The 14,736-nt window shown below is 42.1% G+C and overlaps 1 protein-coding gene across 1 annotated transcript in view; it reads left to right on the top strand.

Moving 5' to 3' along the window:
- Positions 1-10,192, top strand: part of MAML2 (mastermind like transcriptional coactivator 2) — a 205,907-nt gene extending 195,715 nt beyond the window's left edge. Inside the window, exons 4-5 of the mRNA XM_060771085.2 lie at positions 447-558; positions 5,812-10,192. Coding sequence (XP_060627068.2) covers positions 447-558; positions 5,812-6,782 — 1,083 coding nt within the window. The 3' untranslated portion in view covers positions 6,783-10,192. The remainder of the gene's footprint in view (positions 1-446; positions 559-5,811) is intronic.
- The last annotated feature ends 4,544 nt before the right edge of the window (positions 10,193-14,736 follow it).

Genomic DNA, 14,736 nt, shown 5'->3' with positions numbered 1-14,736 from the left:
TTTGACTGAATACAAACAATGGACAATGTCAATCGATAATTTAAAAAAAAAATCTAAGGCACAGTCATACCTGTGAGTCATTAGGTTTCTTCAAACACGAACTAAAGTGCCTAATAACAATGGTCGACATCATCACATGCCCATAGTACATTACTCCAGGTCAAAGGCCCATGTAAATACCCATGTTTTTAGGTTTGAATTGAAGGTTTGGAGAATTGGGGCTAATCTAATCTCTCTAGGGAGGGCATTCCAGAGCTGGGGAGCCACCATCGAGAAGGGCCTCTCTCTCGTCCCCACCAACTGCACCTGCCCTAAACATCTAGGGGTGCCAAGCTGGAGAAGGGTGCTTTACTTGCTGTGGGATCCTTCCTAGTTCTTTCCTTTAGACTTCCATAGAATGAACCAAAACAAGCTATTTCACTCTCTTTTTTGTTCTGCTCCCATAGGAGAAGATAACTCCTCAGGACCAGTTGAATCGGCACCTTGCGAGGCCACCACCGGACTACAAAGACCAAAGAAGGAATCAAGTCAACATACAGCAAACCCACCAATATTCCAGTAAGCATACTTAAACACAAAGATCTGGATCTGAAAGATGGAATGGTTTTGAGGTTCTGAAATGGAGCTCAGTTCTTGCCTTCTCTTAGAGTTTCTGTGTGTGGTTTTTCTTTTATCCTTTTTCCTGTCTCCTTGGTCCCATCTTCCATCAATTTCTCCCTTCTCTCAATCCCCCTTCCTCTTAATTTCCCCTTCACTGTAGTCTATGTCAAGTACAAAAGTCTTCTTGTCCCTTGAACCCCTGTGAAGATCCCCCTGCCCCAGAAAAACCAGCTTTGCACTTTCTTCACAGAAGATGCATTGATTTTTTTTTTCTATATCGCTTGATTGACCTTCCCTCCTCAGCTCTTAAAATGTCTATGAACACTCTGTGGCATCACAGTAGCTCAACTTGAAAGGGATGACTCACAGATTTTGAGCCTACTGAATGTATAGAGAAGCCATGAGATCAATTATAGTGGATTTAAAAATAGGAGTCTATCTCATTCAGCTGGAATGTATCTAGTGGCTGACAGTTGAAGGATTTGTCCAGAGAAGAGAGACAAGTAAAATGCAATACATCTTGAGTTAACTCCATGTCACTCAGCTTAAAAATAAGGGTACAACGTTGAATTGCAAAGAAGCCTAAATTTTCAGAGATCCCATAATATTAAATGTAGGTCAACTATATAACTACAACTATGGAGCTCCATCATTGTAACTGCATTTTGTGATGCCACTAAAAAAATACCCTTTCAGCTAGGGAGCACCCCAATCAAAGGCATTGCAGATCAGGCATAGATGATTTACATAACTCTGAGGCAGATGATGAAGATATTGAAATAGTTCAAGGTTTTCCATTCCTTGGATCAATCAGAATGGAGATTGATTGATCCAAGTCAGAAAACCTATCAAAAACACAGAAAACTAGGATTTGGAAAGACAGCTTATAAGGTAACTAGACCAGATCCTGAAGTGTAATGATATATAATTGAATACATTGTTAAATTTTAGATGTATTTCCCATTTCTGCATATGATTGTAAAAACCGGACAGTGAAGAAAGCCAATAGGAAGAGAATCAATTCATTTGAGATGCGGAGTTCTGGGATACCATGCATTTGCTGAAATGACAAATTAATGCATCCTAGAGCAGTGTTTCTCAACATGGGAGACAAATTAATGGGTCCTAGAGCAATCTGGGAGATGGGAGCCCTGAGAGAGTTGTGAGAGGGTTTCAGGGGGTCGCCAAAGACCATCAGAAAACAGAGAAGGCTGAAGATCTCTCTGCCTGTCCTTCTCTTCCTTTTTGGTGTTGGTGAACTGCAACTTCCAGAATTCAAAAACAGCCTCCTCCACAACCCTACAAGTATTCAATTTTGGCCATGTAGGTGGTGTGCCAAGTTCAGTGTAGACCCAATGTAGGCTGGGTTTAGAGTGCTCTTTGATTGTAGGTTAACTATAAATTCAAGCAATTACAACTCCCAAATGTCAAGGTCTACTTTCCCCAAACTCCACCAGTGTTCACATCTGGGCATATTGAGTATTCATGCCTAGTTTGGTCCAGAACCTTCCTAATGCTGTGACCCCTTAATAAACTTCCTCATGTTGTGGTGACCCCCAACCATAAAATTATGTTTGTTGCTACTGTTCATTACTATAATTTTGCTACTGTTATGAATTGTAATGTAAATATTTGATATAAAGGAGGTTCTTTCATTCACTGGACCAAATTTGGCACAAATACCCAATACTCCCAAATTTGAATACTGGTGGGGTTGTGGGAGGATTCATTTTGTATTTGGGACTTGTAGTTGCTGGGCTTTATAGTTCACCTACAATCAAAGAGCCCTCTGAACTCCACCAACGATGGAAATGGGCCAAACATGGCACACAGAACCCCCATGAGCAACAGAATATACTGGAAGGGTTTGGTGAGAATTGATCTTGAGTTTTGGAGTTGTAGTTCACCTACATCCAGAGAGCACTGTGGACTCAAACAATGATAGATCTGGACCAAACTCGGCATGAATAATCAATATGCCCAAATGTTAACACTGGTGGAGTTTGGGGGAAATAGACCTTGACATTTGGGAGTTGTAGTTGCTGGGATTTATAGTTCACTTACAATCAAAGAGCATTCTGAACCCCACCAACAATAGAATTGGGCCAAACTTCCCATACAGAATCCCTATGCCTTTAAGAGACTCGGTGGAACAAGCTTCCCTCCAGCCTCGCACGCTCTACCTTGCCTGCACATACACACCACACTGCCTGCTCTCCCTGCTTGGAGTCTCAGAAACAACTTTCCCCTGACTGAGAGGCTGGTCAATCACATTGGAGGATGGCTTTTGATGGGAGGATTTGCCATCTGTTTCCAAAAAAAGGAAGAGAAGGACTAGTGGAGAGATCTTCAGCTTTCTCTGCCAAAGGGATTCCTAAGCCCATCAGAAATTTGTTTTCTGATGGTCTTTGGCGATCCCTCTGAAACCCCCTCATGACCCCCCAGGGATCCTGACCCCCAGGTTGACAAACACTGTTCTAGCAGATAATACGGGAGAAAGGAGACGTTTTTGCCGCACCTTCTGTATTTACACTGTTGTCAGGAAGTAAAGGGGTTACAGTTAACAGTGGTGTGTGTGTTTGTGCTTCTAATCCAAGAATTACATGATACCCATCCTGGCATGAATAGTAAATCATTGGCAGATGTTTCTTTATGATAGAAGTTTCTTCTTATCCATGGTCCTCACGAAATATTGCTAATGCTCCTGTTTGTGCAGGCAGTGTTAAGTGTGTAAATCCCTCCCCGAGTCCTCGGCCTGGGCAAGAATGGTAAACTGACGCATTCTCTGCTACCACTCATTCCTTTCGGTATCTAAAGGTCTGGTTCTGTTCTCTTCCCGACACTAATTGGAATGCAATTTCTCCCCATCTGGTAGAAATTAGAGTGGCAAAAAGGGAGGTTAAAAATAGCAAGCAATTCAGAGAAAAAAGGAAACTTTGTCTTTGGGGTGAGATAGAAAGCCAATGTCCCAACCACTGTGCCCTTTGAAATAACTCATGTCATTACTCAATAATACGGGGTGTGGGCCATCTGTGTACGAGTCAACATGTTCCATCTACGCTGGTGTTTAAGATGCCCCGGCAGCTCTTTCATGCTTTTATGGCGCTGAGCTGGCAGTCTGTCTGCCTGGAATGATTTTTCATTACAATGATGGTCTTAACTAATTCTGGAAGGATGCAAACTAGCCTCCAGTTGCAAGTGCTAATTAGAGGTGCGTCTGCGTTGTGGAATTAATGCAATTTGACAGTGTTTCAAACAACAAGACTCAATGGTATGGAATTCTGATGTTTGCAGCTTGGTGAGGCATCGGCACTCTTTGGCGAAGAAGGCTAAAGACCTTGTGAAACTGCAGCTCCCATGAAGCCATAGTGTTGAACCATGGCAGTTAAAGTCATGTCAAAATGCATTAATTGTTCAGTGTAGATGCACCCTAGGAATGTATATACTAACATGGTTCTTCATTTCTGATCCTTCATCTATATCCTTCCACAAGTACCCAATACACCCAAATTTGAATACTGGTGGGGTTGGGGGGGATTGATTTTGTCATTTGGGAGTTGTAGTTGATGGGATTTATAGTTAACTTACAATCAAAGAGCATTCTGAACTCCACCAATGATGGAATTGAAATCAGTTTGGCACACAGACCTCCCATGACCAACAGAAACTATTGGAAGGGTTTGATGGGCATTGACCTTGAGTTTTGGAGTTGTAGTTCATCTACATCCAGAGAGCACTGTGGACTCAAACCATGATGGATCTGGACCAAACTTGGCACAAATAATATACCCAAATGTGAACACTGGTGGAGTTTTTTTTTGTTTTTTGGTGGGGGGGATAGACTTGACATTTGGAAGTTGTAGTTGCTGGGATTTATAGTTCACCTCCAACAAAGAGCATTCTGAACCCCACCAATGATAGAATTGGGCCAGATTTCCCACACAGAATCCCTATGACCAACAGAAAATACTGTGATTTCTGATGATTTTGGCAACCACCTCTGACACCCCCCCCCCCCCCCGGTGATCCCCCCAGTACTTCTGACCCCCAGGTTGAGAAACACTACTATAATGTATTTGCACTCCATGGACTGAAAGGAGATTTCCAGGTAGAGCTAGGAAAGAATGTGGCCTGAAACCCTGGCTCCCAGACAGAGTGGACAATGGTGAACTAAATGGATAAGTGATCTGGTTTGTGCCTTTCTAGAGTTATGTTGTATACAATCTTTTATATCCCACCTTTCATCAGGAAATTGAAAGCTGTCCCAAATATTGCTGTATCTCTCATTTCCTGGTGGGAAGAACATCTAATTTCCTATATAGTCTTAGAAGCTGTCAAAGATTTTTTTAAAAAAAACATCATTGAGAGACTGTCCAACAGAGTCATTCAGTGGATAGATGATGTAGGAATGGGGTTTTGATGGAGAAAGGTTTTACTGGTGTGGTGTTAATTAGTAATAACAACAACAACAACAACAACAACAACAACACAATTCATTTCATGTCAAAAGTATTGCATAAATAAATAAGTTGTTTTTTTTGTTGTGTCAGGAGCGACTTGAGAAACTGCAAGTATAAATAACTATAAAGCTCAGTTCTTGTGGGTTTTTTCGGGCTATATGGCCATGGTCTAGAGGCATTTCTCCTGACGTTTCGCCTGCATCTATGGCAAGCTTCCTCAGAGGTGAGGTCTATAAAGCTGATTAAATAAAGGGAGCACAATCAGGTAAATAATTTTAGACCAAAAATGGGCAACAGCAACCGCATTGTCTGTAGCTTTAAACAATTCTACCTCTGTGCATGGGGCAGAGCATTGTGGACAAGCGTATAGATACTGAGTTGTTTGTTCTGCTCCAAGTCACTCAAGGTGGAGGATTCTTCTAGGTAGTGCCATTTTGCCAGGTTGTCTTTTGACCTACCAACTTCACTTCAGAGTCGGTTCAGGGACTTCTAGGTTGCCTTTTCTTGGTTTCCCCCTGGAGGAAGACCCTTGTGGGGGAGGGGGGGCATCCAGTTGGAATTGCCTGAATTTGTTGCCCACGGGGATATTCTTACTGATGCTAGAGGAACATTTAGAGGAGTGGTGGTTCTCATGAAACTTTCCCTTAACTTAAGTCTACCGGGAGGAGGATAATAGCCATACAGTGGGTGGCTTGAGCCTAAAACTGAATGATCTGTGAGATTTCACTCACCATCTTATCTCCTTTTCTAGGTGGATCGGCTACTGTGAGCATCAATAGCCTATGCTATTCCAACCCCATTTCAACTCCTCTGACACAAACGTCGACTCTACTGTCGACAGCTCATGGAACCAGGATGCCTTCTCTTCCGGCCGGCCACCACATGAGCTGCTATGGGAACGTCCCTCGAAGTCAACCCAGCGCATACAATGTGACACCTTCAAGGGTAAGCCCAGTCCCACAGAACAGGAACCCAAACCCAGTTGTATCTGGTCAGAACAGTCCTACAGCCTCTCAACAAGTCCCTCCTGGGCAAGGAAACAACTTACCGACATTTAATAGTGGTCCAGGGATCAACCCTCAGCAAGGGAAGCTTGGCTTGAGCCAGGGGACCACCACACAAAGACCTGCAAACGTGATGGTCTCCTCGAATTCCGCATCTCAGAACTGGGTTTCTCCAGAAACAGGAGCAAAGCAGCAAGAAACACGAAAGGCCATGGGTTCCCCTTTCCCAACAGGGAGCCCATATACAAGCCAGCAAATGCAACGCACAGCTGCTCACCAGCAATTCTCCCAGCGTGCCATGGTGCCTGCTTCCCAATTGGCCACTGCCCAGATGAGGACACCTGTGAGCCAAATGAACCAGACTCTCAATGGACAAGTGGCTGGATCACCGAAATCCCAGAATGCAAGGTCTAACCAGGTACGGGCACAGGCCATGCCACACTTAAATCCAGCTGGGGTTGGCATGGCATCTCCACCACACACCTTGCCATCCAATCATTTCTCATCCTCTGCCAATCCAACACCTGCCAGGGCTTATCAAGGAACTGATCATGCCAGCGACCTAGCGTTTGACTTTCTGAACCAGCACGGAGATAACATTGGGCCAGCACTCAACAGTGATCCGGACTTCATTGATTCTTTGTTGAAAACAGAACCTGGTAATGACGACTGGATGAAGGACATCAATCTTGATGAAATATTAGGTGGCCATTCCTGAGACAAAGCAGTTGACAATCACAAGCACATGGTGTTTATTTGCAGTCATTACATATGTTTGCCCCAAAAACTTTGATATCACACTGTAATGTTTATTATAGACCTGAGTCCCCTTCGGAGTTGAGAAAAGGGCGGTATACAACTATCACAAATAATAATAGACGAAAAGAAGGTATCCACTGGATTGGATCCAGGCTTAGTTGTGACTGATGTCGGTCAGTCTACCTTAGTATATTACTAAGCCTGGATTAGGGTTGTAAAGAACAATTGCAAATTTTCTCATCCTCATTGAGAAAAGGTGTCTCGACACAATAAGACACTCCATTGGGATGGCTGCAAAATTTTATTTACATTTCAGGACTTTTGTGGAAATTTCATTTGCACAAGAAAACATTTGTTTTGTGTAAAACAAAACCCCAGTTTTTTTTTTGTTGAGATTCTGTGTATTTCTCCTCAAAAAGTCCCCAAAAGCAAAAAATATTGGAAAATGTCAATATTCTCACTTCATGAGGAGAAAATATTTGAAACTCTTTCTTCATTCATGCAGGAATGAAATAAGCATTTAATGCCCTGATTTCAGAGGTTATTTTTGTTTAAAAAAAAAAAAAAGCAAAACTGGTAGCCAGATTTTGTTCATTTTCATGGTTTCCTCCTTTCTGTTGAAATCTCTAGTGTGGATCCAATCCTCCGTTTTCTGAATGATCAAAGGGGCTGTTAGTGGTTTGCCCTGGGAAATCATGCAAAGCATTATTATATTTACCTAAGCACAAAACTACTTTTTCAATCTGAAATAATATTTACATCCATAGATCTAAGTGGAAATAGCAATGTCCATGACATCAGATATATTCTATATACTCATGTATGAGTCAATCCGATATATAACTCAAGGGAAGGTTTTGGATTTTGATGTTATACACGGATGCATCTAGGGTAATTCCATGGAGAGGGAAAAGCATCAGCACTGTTTTGGGGGCCAGCATTTTTCCATGCCGGCTTTCAAAAAAGGCCAAAAGCAGTGCCATGATGGAGAGCTTAGGCAGTGGTTCTCAACCTTTGGGTCCCCCGATGTTTTGGACTTCAACTCCCAGAAATCCTAACAGCTGGTAAACTGGCTGGGATGTCTGAGAGTTGTAGGCCAATACCCCTGGGGACCCACAGGTTGAGAACCACTGGCTTAGAGAGATCGGTGTTCCAGGATGGACTAAGCTCTTTCCTTTTGCTAGGGGAGGGTTTCTTTTTGTTGCAAGAGTTAAGGCACAGAACTTAATGGATAAGGTCAACTTTTGGACTTATTTTGTTCACTTATACATGAATGTATACAATATATCTCATAGCTGGAGAAAGCAAGGACACATGTACATACAGAGACATATCTGGAGCAGTGAAGGAGGAAAACAGAACATTCAGCCAGAAACTCCTTCAGAGTTATCATAGTAATCACCAGATATGAGTAAAAAAAACTGTTGCTCTATGATAGGGTTTTCATCTTAAAGGTGCCAGGTTCTTCTGCTATCCTCCAGGTAGAACTGAGAAAGATCCCTGCCTGAAACCTTGTTAAGCCACAATCAGTCTTGGTCAGGGATGGAGAACTTGTGGTGCTCCAAAGATTTGGGGTTGCAATTCCTATCAGACCTAGCCATTGTAGCTGGTATATTGAGGAATCAAGGGAGCACCAGTGCAACAATTTGAGCAGGGCCATGCCTTCTGAATTTCTGGTCTAGACCAGTTGGATGGATCAATAGGCTGACTCAGTACAAAACAGTATCTAGATCAGATAATCCAAAATGCAATGCTTTCATTCTAGGGCAGTGGTTCTCAACCTGTGGGTCCCCAGATGTTTTGGCCTTCAACTCCCAGAAATCCTAACAGCTGGTAAACTGGCTGGGGTTTCTGGGAGTTGTAGGCCAAAACACCTGGAGACCCACAGGTTGAGAACCACTGTTCTAAGTAGTTGTTTATCATACAGCTTTACTGCCATCCCATCTCTTCCTAAGTCTTATCCTTATAGCAGTGGTTCTCAACCTCTGGGTCTCCAGGTGTTTTGGCCTACAACTCCCAGAAATCCCAGCCAGTTTACCAGCTGTTAGGATTTCTGAGAATTGAAGGCCAAAATATCTGGGGACCCACAGGTTGAGAACCACTGCCTTACAGGATAATGCCATTCTTTAAGCACTAGAAACCTTCAGCTGAAGATCTGAAAAGTCAATTCCAGGAAGATTAAGTATTCTGCCATCTCACACCTCAAATGTCATCCATCTTCAACATTGTTTTTCCTGCCCATAATTTCCTGCTACAAGACCCTGCTGGTTCCTAAACCATTTTTGTGTCCTATTTGCTCATTTGCTGAGCTCATCAGGCTTAAGGCAGTGCTTTCAACATTTCATTGTATGCTGCCAAAAGATCCTTTGAGAGAGGAGAGAATATAAATATATATTACTTAATTATTGGGGTACATTATGGATTCATTTAAGTCTTTCAGCTTAGTGCAGCTTCTATCAGGGATATTTCAGTGTCTCACATGCAGAGATGGAGAAATTGAAATATTTCTATCCATACTGACCGGAAACTTCTAGGAGTTGATGTCCAAAGGAAGAAACTTCCCCAAGCTGTGTTTAAGTTGGTGGGAGGGTGCGGTTAAAGAAACATAGGCTGGAATGCTCTATATTGCATAAGTTTACATATACTTAGCTGTGTAGCAGAGGTGATAAGGAGTCCTGTTAATGAATTGTGAAGATGCCCAAGACTGCCCCAATGGATATTAGGTTGCAATGTGTATCAAGTCTCAATTTGCAATGGTCAGATTGTTGGCTTCCCTACAGAATAACGCAACAGCAGCTCCTAGCTGAATATACAGACATTGCAAAACTGCTCAGTTCTCTATCTTACAGATGTTAAGCCTACTTACAAAAAGTGAGTCCCAAAATGAATTCTTGCCATAGGTCTCCATCCTCCTCTTCAAGGACATAGAAGTGCTAGGCACTGATTTTCCATCATTTCATTCTTCCAGTTCTTGGCACACACACCATTTTTCAAACGCACACAATATCTTTGGAGCAGGTGAGTGTTTATTTCATGGCACCATGTACTAATAATAATGTGTTGACTGTGTGTCCAAAACACAGCAAATCTAGGATGTATATGTATCTTTGGAAACGAAAAAAAATATTCATAACGTTATGTGTCTTCTTTCTCCTTTATTTTTTTTTTCTAAACCATTCTGGTTAAATGCACTGCCCTTATTTTTGCATTATTGAATCAGGAGCATTTCTCAGTATTGGCTTGTAAATATATATAAAAACCCTTTTTGTAAACTTTTGTACAAAAAATGTAATATTTTGGTAGGAATACTGGTATCATATTCTTTGGGTTATATTTATACGTATGTGAAATAAAAATGTACTGTCCAAACTTTGTATTTTGTATAGCCAAGGAACAAAAAAAAATTGCTTACGTTTTGTATCTCAATATATGAGGTTCTTGTTGAGGATTATATTTATCTGGTATTGTTTTCATTGAGTCATAACACTTCAGGAACAGCTTATAATGTGGGAGAGAAACTCATCAATATAAATAAAAATGTAACGTTCGTTTGTGGGATTAACATAACTCAAAAACCACTGGATGAATAGACACCACATTTGGACACAATACACCTAACAGCCCAATGAGTGACCATCACTCAAAAAAAATATCATTTGGGAGTTGTAGTTGCTGGGATTTATAGTTCACCTACAGTCAAAGAGCATTCTGAACCCCACCAACAGTGGAATTGGGCCAGACTTGGTACACAGAACCCTTTTGACCAACAGAAAATACTGTGTTTTCTGGTAGTCTTCGGCGATCCTTCTGACATCCCTCGTGACCCCCCCGCCCCAGGATCCCAACCCCCAGATTGAGAAATGCTGCCTTAAGGCCATCCAGTCCAACTCCCTTCACCAGGGTAGTAGTAGTAGTAGTAGTAGTAGTAGTAGTAATAATAATAATAATAATAATAATCTTTATTTGTACCCCGCTACCATCTCCCCAAGGGACTCAGTGTAGCTTACATGAGGCCAAGCCCACAGCACATCAATAAACAAATGCAATAACAATAATCAATACAAAACAGTTACAATAAACTCAAAAACAAAATACACAATAAGCAATAAACAATAACAATATCAAAACATACAGCATTTAAAACTTAACCAAAGTCCTCCTGACAAAGAGCTATCCAGCCATAGATACAGATATATATGATTCACACACACACACATATATATGTATATAACAGATATAGTATCATAGATTTGAAAGGGAGTCCTAAAGAAGGACAATTATATGTTGCATGTTCCAGAGTAGGCAAACCAGACACTCTCCACATCAACACTGACAAATAAACAACAAGAAATACTGTTTACCCACAAGCATAAAGACATTACATATATTAGAAACTAACACTTTCTCATTACTTTATTTTCCAGATCACCAAACTGGGCCACAGCAACGCCTGGCAGGGGATGGCTAGTCCCCTATAAATTTGTACTAATGTTTCAACTGCTAATGTTGCAAAAAATTACCACTAATATTGCTGATCCCCCCTCCCAGGATGTATGTGCATTGCTCTTTGAGTGAAAGCAGATGATTCTTTTAGTGTATTGTCGAAGGCTTTCATGGCTGGAATCACTAGGTTCTTGTAGGTTTTTTCGGGCTATAGGGCCATAGTGTTTTTTGCAAATTCAAACTTGAGTATTCTCACAAGTTTTCATACTTGATTTCATTAGCAGATCCCATTTGCCTAATGTTTTTTATTACAACTTGGGGAAATACACTTTAAAACTATAACTTTCAAAGTATCCCAGCCTGATGGATACTGGGGAAGTCACTTCTCATGTGGAACCTCCGGTGGCGCAATGGATTAAACCCTTGTGGTCAACCGACAGATTGGCGGTTCGAATCCGGGGAGCGTGATAAGCACCAGTCCGTCAAGCTCTATCTTTTCATGTGACATGGCTTCATTTCTCCAACAATTGGAATACCGAAATGGGAGAAGGTGGGGAGGTAAGCTGCAACGCTGCAAATTTTTGGGGAGTCCTACTTCTTAGAGACCACATAGGCCATCTAGCAACCCCCTACCATGCTGGAAAGGCACAATCAAAGTACCCCTGACAGGCGACCATCCAGCCATTGGCCACCTTGATTAGCATTTAATGGCCTTGCAGCTTCAAAGTGTGGCTGGTTGTTGCCTGGGAGAACCATTGTTGGGAGATATTAGTTGGACCTGATTGATTCCTGTCTGGAATTCCCTTGCTTTTTGAATGTTGCTCTTTTTTTAATGCCCTGATTTTAGAGGTTATTTTTTAAAAACAAACAAACTGGTAGCCAGATTTTGTTCATTTTCATGGTTTCCTCCTTTCTGTTGAAATTGTCTCTGCATATTTATTTATTTATTTATTTATTTATTTATTTAAACATGTGTACCTCTTCTTTCTCAACTCAAATATAATAATAATAATAATAATAATAATAATAATAATAATCTTTATTTCTACCCCGCCACCATCTCCCCAATGGGGACTCGGAGCGGCTTACATGGGGCCAAGCCCGGACAACATAATACAGCAATAAAATCAACACATATACAGCAAACAACAACAACATCATCAAAATAACATTAAAAGGAGAAAAAAAATCATAAGATAAACATTCCAATAAACACAATCACAGTAAGGATGACAATGGGCGGGCCACATTTTCACGATAAAAACACATATATACATATATATACACACAAAATACATATACACAGACTGGGCCACAGCAACGAATGGAAGGGGACAGCTAGTATTAACTAAATAGCCATATCCAAATCCGATTCAGTGACTAATGACCCAGTCCAAGGCCTGTTCTCCAGGGCATTGTGATTGCTGTCAGCCTGCTACCCGAAAGCCTGGTCTCAAAACCATGTTTTAAGCTTTTTCCTCAAGGAATGGAGGGAGGTAGTTGACCTAATTTCGCTGAGGAGCGTGTTCCACAGGTAGGGGGCCACCACCGAGAAGGTCCTGTCTCTCGTCCCCGCCAAGCGCATTTGCAATGAAGGTGGGATTGAGAGCAGGGCTGATCTTAGACTCCGAGGTGGGATGTAAAGGGAAATATGTTTGGACAAGTAAGTTGGGCCATATAGGGTTTTATAGGCCAAGGCCAGCACTTTAAATTGTGCTCAGAATTGGACCGGCAGCCAGTGGAGCTGACACAACTGGAGGGTGGTATGCCCTGTATGTCGCTCCACTGAGTAACCTGGCTGCTACCCATTGGACTAGTTGGAGCAATGGGAGTAACACATTACTCCCATTGGTGGGACACAAAAGAGTATCTCTTTGGCAGTGTTGCAGCAGCTATGAGAGAGGTGCTCATTTGAGACCTGAAATACAAAAACACTCAGTGGAATATTTAAAAATAATAATAAAAATGCTGCAAAGTGTGGGAGTCATGTGAATATTCTGAAATGTATCCAACTCGTGGCTCAGTGTGGCCTGGAATAACCTTTACATCCAAAATAGAATCACTATGTACAAAGAAGGGAAAACTAAAAGGACTCCAAATGGGCTTTTAGTCCACTGAGCACTTCAACGACTTTTAGCTTTACCAGAGTGAAGGGTATTATATTGGACATTGTTCGGTATGTACTGCAGTTTTCCATCATGCACAAATGTGATTTATTGACATGCTTTTAAAAACTTTGATTATAGCATCACTTTTGGCTGACATAACTATGCCAATGAAGATGGAGGACAGAGCATTAGCACCACAGCAATGGGGAGGAGAGTCCATAGAAGAGGTCATCACTGCTCAAGACTGGACCAGGAAGCTTTCTATAGTGATAGAGTTGGCATTTCATTCTGATCTAGTGTTCAGATCCATAGTGTCCGTTAAAAAAAAAACTATGGCTAATGTTGACACAAAAAAGCAATATACTTGTTGAAGGCTTTCATGGCTGGAATCACTGGGTTGTAGGTTTTTCGGGCTATATGCCATGTTCTAGAAGCATTCTCTCCTGACGTTTCGCTTGCATCTATGACAAGCATCCACAGAGGTTGTGAGATCTCACAACCTATGAGGATGCTTGCCATAGATGCAGGTGAAACATCAGGAGAGAATGCTTCTAGAACATGGCCATATAGCCCAAAAAACCTACAACAACCAAGCAATACACTTCATTGTAAGTTACTAAGGAGAGCCAACATAGTGTAGTGGGCTTTGAGGATTGAATATGACTGGAGACCAAGGTTCAAATCCCCGCTCAGCCATGAAAACCCATTAGGCAAGTCACATACCTTCAGTCCCAGAAAACCTTGTGATGGGTTTGTCTCTAGGATGCCATAAATGGTGCAGCAGGTTAAACCACTGAGCTGCTGCACTAGCTGACTTAAAGGTTGCAGTTTCGAATCCAGAGAGCGGCTTGAGCTGCAGTTAGCCCCAGCTTCTGCCAACCTAGCAGTTCAAAAACATGCAATGTGAGTAGATCAATAGGTGCTGCTCCAGTAGAACATCTACATTTTAACATCTACATGAAACCACTGGGAGAGGTCATCCGGAGTTTTGGAGTTAGGTGCCACCTCTACGCAGATGACACACAACTCTACTACTCTTTTCCACCTAATTCCAAGGAGACCTCTCGGGTGCTGGATGAGTGCCTGGCCGCTGTGTCTATCTGGATGAGGAGGAACAAGCTGAAGATCAATCCCGACAAGACAGAGGTCCTCCTGGTCGATCGTAAACCTGACCAGGGTATAGGGTGGCAACCTGTGTTGGACGGGGTTACACTCCCCCTGAAACCACAGGTCCGCAGTTTGGGAGTCCTCTTGGACTCATTGCTTACGCTTACGCTTGGGAGGGCTTTCGCACAATTAAGACTCGTGCGCCAACTGCGACCGTACCTCGCGAAGGCTGATCTGGCCGGGGTGGTCCATGCC

Source organism: Anolis sagrei, chromosome 3, assembly GCF_037176765.1.
Source record: "Anolis sagrei isolate rAnoSag1 chromosome 3, rAnoSag1.mat, whole genome shotgun sequence".
NCBI classification, from domain to species: Eukaryota; Metazoa; Chordata; class Lepidosauria; order Squamata; family Dactyloidae; genus Anolis; species Anolis sagrei.
This window is presented reverse-complemented; position numbering and strand designations above follow the sequence as displayed.